Here is a 13,492-nt window from a genome sequence, read left to right as displayed (position 1 = left end):
TGGGATGAAGCAAGCTATTAAACTCATTGGTAGTAACCCCAGAGATCTCTTCTGTCTGTCAGACAGTGCTCTTAAAGAAGCATCTGTAATTGCCAATTGCTCCTCACTCTGAAATTAAGTGACAATTGGTACATCAAGCAAGCAAGTCTGTATAGTCTTCTGGTACTGGTACAGCCTACTGATGTGAGGGGAAAAAAAAAACAGGCCCTCCCTAAGAATTCAAAGGGAGACCATAGGTTGTACTCCAGGCACACAGCTTTAAACCCAACTAACTCAGCAGCACCTAAAAAGCCTATGAATACAAATAGATTTTTATGTCACACTCATCGCAAAATTATTTGAGCACCGCTCCAACTCCCACTAGCACAGTCACACACGCTACAATGCTTTACTCCCGGGTTTGCAAAGATCAGGCTGAAAAACCCAACTCCAGTATCCATCTTGCTCTTACTGGCTGTTATGAACCTTTGTTCCTACCTTAACAGTACTTACAAAAATATCTGTATTTTTAAAAAGCAGAATCCTGCAACTAGAGCTGACTAGCTAACGCCGGGAAAAGGAGCGCTCTGTCCTTTCCCAGTGCTGGGGCAGCACAGCCGTGCCAAACCTGCCCCGCTCTCCCAGGCCAGCTTCCCCAGCGCCTGCAGACCTCAGCTGTGCCACTACGCTGCTAGGTGCAGGTACGCATTATTACGACAGACCACCAGGACTTTGTCAGTGCCTGCCTGATTCGCTACCCTCTCACCAGCACCTAGCTAGTCTTTCTGAAACTCAAATATTAGCAGCTATAGCTTCTTCTTCATCTCGTCTCCAACGAGAAGCAAAACATTGGCAGAAATAGCGACTAATTTCTGTGAGCTCCCTTCTGTATGAAATTCAAAGTTGTAAGCAATTATGTTTTATCCAGCACCACTAGAAGGGAACACTGATCACAGAGCATCCTCCACGCTTTCAGGAAGACTTCTCAGACAGAAAAGTCCAGAAGATGATTCCAAGTTTCTAGCCAAATCCCAATTTAGCTTACTTATTAAACCTGCATCACCCTCTTACCTAGAAATATGACAGACTACTTTATAACCGACTTCCTTTGAGGTGGAAGCAAAACACTGCCTCTTGAACACACACCCTCCTGGGCTTTACCAAATCCAATTAGACAGACCAACCCCAGACTAACCAGTGCGAGATCTGAAGCCGTGTAAGTGACCACGTACCCACCTGAGGAAAGTGCAGATCTCACAGAACCAGGAAATACACAACAAAACGAGGCAATATTTTGTCTCAGTAACTGAAACTCTTCATGAAATAGGTGGGTCCTCAGAGAGGCCGTGCTCTCTCATGTTATTTGAGCAGAAACAAGCAGCAGCATGAAAATACAAGCAAATAAAGGAACCTGAAGGAGCACTCAATGGAGAAGACTGGGCAGACCACAGGAAAGAGGAGTGCAATGAAGCAAGATGAGAACAGACACATCCAAGCAATGAACTTTACAGCGCATAATGGAAAAGGAGAAGCAAGAGGCTTTCAATCCATAGGACACTTCAGAGGAGGGACGTTGTTCCAGCTGCGCATCTATCAGAACGGTCCCACAAAAGTGCTCTACGCTACCTGAAGGACAATCAAATTGCTTGCTCCTGGTCACAAACAATCTGGAAGAACAATGAGTGTAGCTTCCATTTGAAATGCCACACGTGCACCTTCTATATTTTGTTTGGTCAAAAGCTCATGTAATATTTTTGAAATAAATGAGGAATATTTTTTTTTTTTCAAGAAAGGAAGGGTAAGAACTATCTTTCACTGAAGATTTTGCACACATAATTTTTCTATTGATTAAACAACTGTCTCCCACCACATATTTAGATACATTACACATCAGTAGTAAAAGGTGAAAATTCCCAGAAATTTGTCTTAAAATATAGAGATTTTCATCAAAACATTTATTTAGGAGACACAGTCTACAAGGAGTATGCACCTGAGAGTCAAAGGCTCCTTCATCTACCACAGAAAGGCGTTCCAGGATCCAGTGGCTGAAATTTTAACTTCGGTCCAAAGACGTACTTTAAAGGCTGTAACAGCTGAATCAAGCGGGAGGTCCAGCACAACTCCATACACCAGAATCTTTGCAAGGGTATGTGTCCTTCTGTGACCTAAATTATATACCTTAACTGTAACAACTCATAAACAGTTATAGGACTCCCTATTCTTCCCTTTCATTATATACACCAGAATAAGCACTTAAAATTCATTAATTTGTCTTTAAACAATAAGCTAAGTTAAACAAAATGTACCAATGAGGGGAAAAAAAAAAAGTCTCTCTAAACAAACTCCACAATCTTATCAGAAAAGTGTTAGGAAACAGTTCAAAATAGAAAATGCTAGTTTCCATCCTCTCAATTTTCTGGCAGCAGCTCAAAAAGTTAAGTCATGTTTACTCTCCTTAATGGAAAACCACCACTCGCTCTCCCCCTAATGTCAAGACTAATCATGCTTTAAGTACTGCAAGCACAAGTTTGGCTGAGTCAGCTGCACTCCTACAAGCTGACAATCCAGTGCAGGACACAGGGTGATTTAACGAAACAGAAATTAATTTAGCTTTTTCTTTTTCATGTGGATGCTCTATGCAGCACAAGAGTTTTTCAGAAGTATCTTAAGGTTTTAGTTTTGGTTTTCAAGTGATGATTGAACTATACAGCCTTGTTCGAGAGTCCTAGCATTTTATTTGGTTTTCAAAACCCAAAACACAAAGGAATCCTCATATATAACTAATTACCGGGCAAAGATCCTACAGACACTTGCACAGAATCAGGATTTCATTATTAGACAGAATTTTTACATGTATGCGCGCACACACACAAAGGTATAAATAACATTTTTATATAGTTCTTCATAAAACATAGAATTCAAAGTAAATTCTCATCTTTTCATATGTATACAGTTAACTTTGAAAACAGAGTCTGAGTAGGACTTAGCATCCCCTGTTGGTCTCACGTGACTAGCTAACCTAGCTAAATCTCTAGATGCATGGTAGTTAAGTAAAGGTAGAAGGCAACTTTCCCGGAACGTAATATGAAACACACTTTGTGCTGATTACAGAGGAAAGCAAGACACTACGCAGCTCATTTGTCCAGTACACTGCATTTAGTTGAACAGGTAAGTAATGTCGCTATGCTGCTCTAAATTAAGTATGCAAATAAATCCTTTCTCTTCAGTTTCTACTTTAACACTCTTGTGTAAGAATTAAAAGACGACAGTCCTCAAACTCCCTCAAAATTTGATTCAGACCAGAATAATCTCAGTGCAAAGATACTGCTGCTTTATGCAATAATATCTTGGTTTTACTCTTTCGCAAAACATTGCATTACAACTAAAAAGGTTTTGAAGCACACAATGACATTTTTCCTGCAACACCTACTAAATAAATGTGTTTATCTCAGTTGGCTGTAGAGAATCTGCTCAAAACCCCCGCAGCCCTGCTCTCCAAAGTGGTTTCAAAGTAGCAGTAATTCAAAACTTCAAGCCCAAGTTTCACTGTAAGTCTCAGACATCTAAACTTTCTGAAAGCAGGTTTCATAGTTTTATCTATCTTATTCCTCAGACAAAAAATAAATAAATCCCAAAGTTCTGTTTTTTTACATTAAAACATGTAAAAGAATCACTAGGTAACTAAAATGGGCAGTAACAGTATCAGAACAATGACATTTCACATTTAGAATGAGTAACTCTTCACATGATACTCCTAGAAAAAAAACAGTGCTCTTGAACCAAGAATATGGAGGCAGATTAACAACTAGGGTTTATATCCCTTATTCTTTAATCTGCATATTTAACAGAATTAGGAAACAGAAGAGAAATACAAGGAGTACAATAGAGTTGACGAATTATACAAAATCTCATCAATTCTGCTTTACATTTCATATGCCACTGTATTATTTTGCTTTAAAAGTTTTCCTTAACAAGGTGCTGGAGGACTTGGCGCAGGTATACATTGCTGGCAATGGAAGTATTTTTATTAAGGGCTTCAGGAAAAGAAGCGGATGATCCCAAGTCACTTAAAAAAAAAACAAACCCATGCAATCTTTCAAAAAATTATTCCAGTCTATAAACAGCAGCTTCAATGTTCATATAACCCAGAACACAATAGTTCCACAAAACATTATACAAAACAGTCCTGTAAAAATAGAGAAAATAAAAGAAAGAAGAAAGGCGCAGCATGAAGTAATTTCAGACAACCAGTTTTGTGAGAGCTTTAATGGCACAAAATGTTTATAAGCTACAACTTATACATGTACTGTAAACTGTATATAATGTTACAAAGTGCTAACTAATTTATGAAGAATGCATAATCACTTTGGCTCAGTTAACTCCAATATTTCAACAAATGTCAATTAAAAAATTTGAATTTCTAACAATCTTCAGCTTTCACTTTTTAAAACAGTAAGTAAATATGCATTTGCTGCAGTTAAGTTAGCCTGCTGCATTTTTAATGTGCGAGTTTATGCATTTTTTTTTCTTGATCCTATTTACAAATATTCTAGGCCAGTTTTCACTGAATGTAAGAAAAAAGAAGCCTGCAATTTTTTTCCAAAACTGTAAACAGGTATAAAGCTTTTTAAACAACATTTATCTTAACAAAACTTCAACTATCAATAGTTGAAACCCCTTTTCAAATTATACAACAATCTGTTTCTGTTCATTGTAAAACAAGAAGTTGTAGACTTTCATCCAAAGCTTATAGCAGGGTATCAATAAATACTGCATTGTATCATAGCAAGTGGTACAGTGATCACGTATCCATTCCTCATCTATAGTTTTCACAATTTTTACTTCACGGCTTCTTCAGATATTCTAAGCTGTGTTGATACTCTAGCCACAAGCTTGCAATATTATTTATCAGATATTCTGAAGAATAATTACCTTTTAATTTAGAAAGGGGTAATTTTTTTTTTGAAAAAAAGTACTCCCTACTTAGTAAAAATCTATTTTTCCACTATTCCAATTTCCATACAAAACAAGGTGCTGCAATTAGAACTGAAAGTGTTTCAGCCTTTCCCCTGTCCCCTCAGCTTTTAGGACTGTAAAATGATGTACTTGATACTATCTAAAGCACCCTTCACCACTTCCCCCTTCCCTCCCCCATCTTTGGGTGAAACCCAATATCCACGCTCAAAACAAATACGCAGTTGTAGGCAACTCAAGTGCCACCAGTATTCACAACTAAAAGAAAATAAAGCAGACGTCTTCAACAGAATTTTTTGTTAGACTGCCCCTTCACCCTGAAAGCATTCTCTAACAGCATTCAGAAGTAGAGAATAAAAATAAATACAGTTTAGCAGTGGATTTATACTTAACTTTTTTTACTTCCTGGGAGCTAAGTAAGTTCTTTTAAATCAAACTTCAATTGGGATTCAGCTTCTATGCATCAACTGTTTCAAGCGATCACTGCTATATCAAATAATCAACTTTATAAAGTCTGATGCAAGCAAACAATTATAGGTAGCTGTTCTCTCCAAACTGGCTGACTATATTTTCTTACCATTTTCTACAAGTCAGCCTACTAAAGTTTTTATTTAAATGAGATTTTTGCTAGTCTTAAAATTAGCATTGGTTCCCTAAATACTTAGTATTAAAGTCTATATCATATTTTTTATATATTCATATATATATAAAAAAAGAGTATTCTATCCTTCAGAGTCATGCTACATGTTCTGAAATCCAATAAAATCTATTTAAGGACAGGACTGTCCCAATGCTTTGTAACAATTTGGTACTAAAGCTTCACATTTTGAAAAGAAGTGTCACTGAAGGAGGACAAGGCTTAATGTTCCCTAAGATAAAAGTTCAACAACATTAGTGAGAAGTCTATCTAACATGAGACATCACGAGTGACTTTCAGATTCCATGTATCCCCAAAGGAGATTGTACAGTAAACAGTGAGATAGGAATATTGAAAACTCATTTGCAGAAGACATTTCAGAGCTTTACAACTTCTGAATCTCTACACACCTGCAAGATTGTCCCCTTTAAAGATAGGTCAAACGCTTTACCTTCTGAAATTGCCATATCGTCATATTTGTAAATGGTTCCACAACAAACAGAATCATATTCTTTTATACAGAGTCTAACTACACCTACAGCTGTTGGGTTTTTCCTTAATTTAAAACTACTTTTAAAAGGAAAATTTCACATTCAAAATTTTCCCTTAAGAAAACATGTAAGGAAAAGAAAAGCTTCTTCACATGCAAACAATGCAATTTTTCTAATATTATCTAGGCATCAGACAGGTTTTCCTACAAGGAATAAGGAGCTGACTTCATAGAAAAGACAAGATTACAACAATTACCTAATATTAAAATATGCTGATGGATTTAGGTATCCTACTTTAAAATTTATGCAGTCTTTGCCTCCTGCAAATCAAATGGTGTTAGCCAATACAAGGGGCCATGTAAATTCCCCCAAAAGCTGATTTAAACTGTTTTTTATTGCCAGTGATTTCTTAGTTTATTTAACAACCAGCTTGTTTTTAAGGAGAAAAATTCGTTTTCACTCCAATCAATAATTTTCTTCCAAAGAGACTGTTAATTTTATCACCATAATAGAGTCAACATTTATACCATGCACAACTGCAATTTTAGTCAGGTTGCACTAAGGAGGCAACAGCATCACTGATAAAATTAAAACTTGCTGGTGGCATTTTGCATTGAGAGAAGCCCTTGCAACACATAGACAGTTGTAAACTCCGTTCAGCAACTCTGACGTGTCTTGCAGGCCAAGAGGCAGGAGAATGGGAGGAGAGAGGGAAAGAATGTGTATAGCGAAACACCTCAACAGAGTTCCAACACAATACTGAATTCCAGAGTTAGCAAAAACCTGGATATGTAAGGAAAGGGTGAAGTCAGGGTCATGCTTAAAATGGTCTCAAGTCAAATGTACTAAATGAGACAGTAACACCTTCACAGGTCACGTGGATTTCCAGGTTTTGCACTCCATCTTTCAATAAGTGCTGGCTGAAGGTGTGGTCAGTCGTTTTCCAATGTAGATGCTGAAATAAAAAGTATAAGGCATATCGTATTTCACAGAAATACTCCCTGTTTTCCAAACAGCCCTCATGCACTCAGCTATACTAGCTTGTCTTTCAATTAAGCCTGATGAGATTCTTCCAAGGACTTCACTTCTCCTTTATAAAAACAAAGAGCGAGATTTTCAGATGAGCCTAGAAGAACCGATGCTACCAACGTTCAGTAAAAGTCGGTTTCTTCCAGTGTAAAGCTCATTTGAAAACCCCGGTCCAAAAGCTTTTGTGTTGTTTGTAGAGTACCTGACACATGGGCTCCTGAACAGCTGAGACAGCTCCCAGATTATTATGGTAAAACAAATAAAGTACTGCCTATAAAGGGAGGGAGTGAGGTTTAAAACACTGAGCAGCGAGGATTTACGCAAACGCTGACCTCTAACAAATAAATCCAGGCAAGATTTAATTCGTCGCAGAAATATACAATTTTTCTGTTGTACAAATATCATACAATGTATTCCCATATATTCTACCCTCCTTATTTATGTGGTAGTCTACAAGAATTTAAAGAAACACTTGAACTACACTCCCAGAAATAAATATGAAGCTAAATAAAAACATATTTTGAGTACATGTCTTTGCCCCCATCACAAAGAACATAAGATGGATAAACATAACGTAAGGACTTAAGGAAGCTCAGAGATTATGTTGGATTACGCGGGCAATGAAAGCATTGCTGAGCAGAGTCACGGCTGATCTTGCAGGACACGTCCAGTATTTCATGTATCAAGTATTCAAACCTCGACTTTCAGTAATATCACACAACTGCAGCATTAGACATTGAACATTACAGAGTATGTGCCATACAAAGAACTTCAGCATCATAACTTGTACACTGTGGTCTTGTAATGGTTAGTGAAAGTTACAGCAGTTTTCCACCTATTCTATTCTTACGTTGTAACTTGAATCATTTAAGTACAAGGAGCAGATAGTCAAATGGCACATGTTATAATTGCAAAGGTTAGTTGCGAAATTCATGATAATCCATGCATTTTCAATATAAGAAACTTGATCTATTCTAGAAATGAAACATATTAATGGCTGCAAAGTTTTAATTGCAGCAAAGTTTTCCCACATTTCAGAAAAATGCACCAAATCTATCTTGAGCAAGGTGCAACAATGCTCTAGTTATTCTAGATAAAGCCCTTTTCAGCAGGCACCTGACATACAAGCAAAGTGGAAAAGCAAAGCCAGATGCAAAAGTTGAAGTGAGAATTAGGTTAATACTTACCCTAGTCCCAAAGCCAAAACATGAGATATGAACAGAGATGGAATGAAAACCTTAAGAAATTCTGCAGAGAAAATGCCACCTTTTTTCATTGCTCCACTTTTTCTCATACTTAAAGACACTGAACGTTTAGGATGTCTGAAATGAAATTCCCTGAAAGAAGAGGGGGAGGGAGGAAAAATTCAACAAGATTGTTTTGTTTCTTTCCATTTTTCTTTTCTTTTGCACACAAATGCACAGATCTCTGTAGGAACATTTTTTAAAAAAGTACAAAGAGCTAGAGATCAAAGCAAGATATCCTTTACAGAGAGTAAGGAATCAAAGAGAAAAATAGGAGGTATTGTGGAGAGACCACTTACACAGACAGTATAGAGACAAAGGGAGCAGTAGCTGAAGAGAGAGGTAGGTCCGAGAGAGGGAATTTCAGGATGTGTTTTGTTAGCAAGAGCCTCATTTTTTGTTCCAATCAGAGACACAGAAGTCTGCCAGATTTAGACAGCATCCTCTATTTTAATAGAAGTGCTTTGCATTCAAGGATCTCAACGTTTCCCCTTCCGTGGATGAACATTACATATTTTACATAGAAAGAAAAAAAGGTACAGAGAATTTAGGAGAGTAGCTCAACACTATTTCAATCAGTAAGCCAAAACTAAATCCCATGAATCCCAGCTTCAAGTACCCAGCTCTCCCAGTAATTTTAATTTTGTCAAGAAACTTTGTAATCAGCTTGCTGTGATCTACATTACTTTCAATAAAAATATAATTCTGTTGCTATTTAGATTTTCATACTTCATTGTTTTGACTTTTTGTAGCCTCCCCAAAGAGAAACAGATCTTTTTCTAAGATGATTTTATTTGGAGAGCCAGAATAATTCCATGCAATTGTGACCTATGATTCTTTTCTCCTTCATATAAGAGAACAATCATTAAAAAAGAGTTTAACTCACTTGGGAGGAATGTTTTCAGGCCTACTTGACCAGTCTGACACCCAGTCAGCACTTTTCTTCAAAACTTCCAACTCCTTCTCTCCTTCTACTGCTTCTTCTTCAGACTGAAAACAGACAGGGGACAACCCTTGTAACACTCAATTAGCTCCTCCTTATGGTGTTAAATTGAAAGCAGCAACAACAGTGGTAGAATGATAAGCACCAAATGGTGGCACCTGATAAACAAGCAAGTGCTCTTGGACTACTGATTATTTAGAAGAGATTCTATTATGCTAACAGGAGGATCTGCAGAAGTCAGTACGGCACAAATTTTATTACTATATCCAGGACTTCAACATCATTGCAAGTTGTTTGTTTGGATTTTTTTTAAACTAAATAAAAAGGATTATTTTAATCCTAAGTATAGTAAACCAGCATTATGCAAAAAATATTAAACAAAAAATGGCAAAAACTTTAAGTTGATGGCATTTGATTTAAAGTGTAGAGAACACGGATAAAGCACAGAAAGATTGCAAAAAAAAAACCATTTCAAAAACAGTATTGTGACTTTTTTAAAAGTGCTACTAGTCATTTAAAAATTGTATTACTTAAAACTAGCAGCTTCTACTGGGTGTGGCCCAGATGAAGTAAGGAAAGGCAAGCACTCAATACAACTGTCTTGATGCAAACACTTAACATTACATCATTAGATGCAAATGTTACCATATAGGAAAAAAATAGAGTAGAAAGACTAGAGAACACCACTGACTTTGGTACAGACTACTCCTTAGTATTAAAACCATTTCCTGAGCGACACTTAGTAAAATAAGATAAAGCACTTACAACATTGCAGTGGGAACCATACCAAAAGCAGAAGTAACCAAATACGACAGTCACAGAAGTGAGAAAGCAGCCCTAACCAACAACTTCATTCAGATCGTTCAGGCTCTATAGGGCAGAAGTGCAACAGTCCTACTGTTCCGCCAGGTCTTTGACAAAATTAAATGCCAGGTTTCACTCTTCCAGGAATGCTTTTTATTTATACTGCTGAAGACAGCAAATTCTATTAAATGATCAAACTAAGAGTTCAGCATTAGTCTCCTCTCAGTTTGCATTATAGAGATTACTCACTATCATGTGAGCTGACTATCTGTAGAGCAATAAACTGAATACCCTGAAATCTTGTGCAGAAATATAAACATTTCAAAAACAAAACAGGTTTGACACACAGTTTAAGCAGAGTGTTAAACAATAATATGACTGCTACTAAACAGGGCACTTCTCAGCTTTAGAGATGGAGCCTCATTCTTCCCCTCATTCCAAAGCTATTAATCTCTACAAGTCAAATTTCAATTAATACAGAATGCAAGCCTAAACAAACTTTACTAACCCTGCCTCATTGTTAAAATAATGTTCTGGAATGTGTTTTAACTTGATAAAACTTTATTCTGAAAATGACCTCTTAAAAGAAAAGATAATTTAGTTAAACTCACATAAGCTTGAGCTCACAAAAAGTATTTACTATACCTATTTACAGGAAGGTACTATATGAAGTTCTGATAAAAAAAAAAAAAAAGAGTAAAAACCTGCAGGAACAAAATACGAGACAAGGAAACAGCCTTACCCAAATGACACACCTCCGAATTTTTAATAAATAAGGTTTCTATAACTCATTTGCTTGTACTGCAGGTAACAGCAAAGTTTAGGGTCTCAGAATGAAAGAAAAAATTGCTGGAAAGCCATAGTTTAATGTGCTTTTTTATTGACATGTAAAATGTGTAACATTTTAGACCTTTTGACATGACACAGAGCTTGCTCTACCCCTCAAGTACTTCCAATACCGATCTGTATAAATATATGATCTATACACAATATCCACAGCTTCAAAGTCTTTTTTAAAAGGTAATGCATTATAAAAGCTAATGAAGGAAATACCTGAGAACTACTGTCTTTACTTGTGTGCATTTCCACATCAAAAGTTATCTGTCCATCTTCTTGAGGTGAAGGGCTAAAGAGAAATTGATTTCATTATGTCATTTTGTCATACTACATTCTGTCACCTAAAGAATCATTAGCATAAACAGCATCTCAATTGAATCATTTCCACATGCACTTCTGCACACTATTTAGATAAGTTACAGACTACATTAACCTTCAGATCACATACATCAGTATTAGAAAGTCTTCCCAAATCATTCTTTTTTTTTTTTTCCCCCATTTATAAACCCACCTTTCACCACAGGGTTGACTGTCCCTCCAATGAAGCAAAGAAAGCATTGCCCAAAACTTCAACCACAGCACAAAAGATGTCGAACCCTTCCTTCTTTTAGATAACACTGCCAGTATTGTGAATTATACCTCTTTTTGTACCATTACATATAGAAACATCACACGTCAAAATATTTTTTTAATGCTTGACAAGAATACATATTCCCCTTGTTAGCCTCACTTTGAATATTAATAATTTGGTAATCTACTCAAGCAATTAATCTCACCTATCACACCTCAACCAAGGAAACACTAGAGAATTTAAGTCAGGAACAATACAAAATATTGTTTGATGCCCCAATACAGGTCTCTCTCATTAAAACACTAAGGGCATCTTTTTAACCTGACTTACGCTTTCATGAAAAAAGTGCATTTAGAAACATCCAAAAAGAATTCAAAACACCACACTTAAAGAGCAACTTGCTGTTTATAACTTTTAGAAAAGAATGCTAAATGTCAAAGTACCTCCCTTTTCTTGTATGTTAATTCAACTGTCAAAAGTGGAAAAGAATTACCAAAAAGTTAACAGGTGGAAAATGAAGTCTGAGGAAAAGAAGGAATCTTTCTTCATTCACTTAAAACACAGGTAATGACTGAAAGAATCCTATGCTAGTAAAAGAAGCTATACAACCATCACCTAGCTAACACTCCTGGTTGGACTGGGAAGTACTAAACTACTTACAGCTAGTTTCTTAGGAACAGAGATATAACAAACTTTATTTTCTATAAATGTTACAATTCTACTTGAAATACTCATATGGATTATTTTCAAAACAGTCTACTACATTCAGTAATTAAATCAGACCTAACTAATTTTACATAGATTTATATCTGATCACCCACTTCATATAAACTACACAGTAGACATGAGAGTTAGACAGCATTCATTCAGCAAAAACAAAGGAGGCAGGAGCAGAAAGACAGCTAAAATTATATAAAGAGACAGCTCAAGGATTTCCAACACTGCCCCAAAACTTTCTAGAAAAAAAGGTGTAATGAACACATAAGAATATCATAATGCTCACATGTGCCTTGAAGGATTATATCGTTAGGTAAGAAATATTTTGCCTTCTCAAAGAAAAAGTAGAATATTGAAAGCAAGGAGTACAAATTCTGAGAAACTTTTTTTCTGTTAAGTCCAGCAATACCTTTTATTATCCTTTATTAAATATAAAGCACAGGTACATAACATTATTAGTAATAAGCCAGTAAAACGAGATATTCTTTAAACCATACATGATTTATAACAACATGAAATATAACTGTGGTGTTGATGTGACTTCCCCACTCCTGGATTCCTTAGCTTTCTGTAACAACAATGTGTTTTTCACGTCAGGTGTCTTATTTGATAACCCGTTATCATGAGCCAGCAAGTACTCCAAATACTGGAGCACGACAAACTTAAGCCCGAGAAAAATCTTTACCCCTTCACTAACATCTACAGGATAAAAACTGCAATAAATTACATGTAGGACATCAAACATTTCTTTACCTGTCACAGTGGGAACTACCTCTTGAACTGCTCTGTCCTGATTCATGCTGGGCATCCAGGAGAATTTTTTCCATGTCTCCATTGTGGATGGAGGATGATGAAGGGACATGCTCCAGACCTCCATTTTTCCCATTGCCATTATCGTTGCTATTGCCATTGCCGTTCATCTGTAACTCCACCCAGGAACCTGTTGGGCAAGCCAGACGTCATTTCATTAAAAGCAGTGGAACTAAAACCCATCTTAAGTTTATCAATTACACACAGAAAAAAAACATGAATATGGTGAATTCAGATAACCTACACTTCTACTGGGAGAAAGCTCATAAACATGTACGTGAGACAGGAGTGACTTGTTTCTTCCTCTTTTATCAACAAAAACACCCCTAAAAAGTTACATTCTGTTGCTACGTACCTCTGGAGCGAGTCAAATAAAACGTCCCCTCTCTCCTCAACTATTAATACTTTTAACAGGTCACGTTTCTCTCTGCAGTTTGAAGCTTCAATTATCTATGT

The 13,492-nt window shown here is 36.4% G+C and overlaps 1 protein-coding gene across 1 annotated transcript; it reads right to left on the bottom strand.

Moving 5' to 3' along the window:
• Positions 1-3,790: 3,790 nt before the first annotated feature.
• On the bottom strand, positions 3,791-13,176 carry BNIP3L (BCL2/adenovirus E1B 19kDa interacting protein 3-like). The gene is made up of 5 exons (XM_009884134.1): positions 12,980-13,176; positions 11,155-11,227; positions 9,241-9,344; positions 8,298-8,447; positions 3,791-7,036 (listed from the first exon to the last, which is right to left on the bottom strand). The coding sequence occupies exons 1-5, from the start codon at positions 13,144-13,146 to the stop codon at positions 6,988-6,990; spliced, it is 543 nt and encodes a 180-aa protein (XP_009882436.1). The 5' UTR covers positions 13,147-13,176; the 3' UTR covers positions 3,791-6,987.
• Between the last annotated feature and the right edge of the window lie 316 nt (positions 13,177-13,492).

Source organism: Charadrius vociferus, unplaced genomic scaffold (genome assembly GCF_000708025.1).
Source record: "Charadrius vociferus isolate BGI_N301 unplaced genomic scaffold, ASM70802v2 scaffold384, whole genome shotgun sequence".
NCBI classification, from domain to species: domain Eukaryota; kingdom Metazoa; phylum Chordata; class Aves; order Charadriiformes; family Charadriidae; genus Charadrius; species Charadrius vociferus.
Note: the sequence above shows the minus strand (reverse complement) of the source record. Positions and strands in the feature narration are given on the sequence as shown.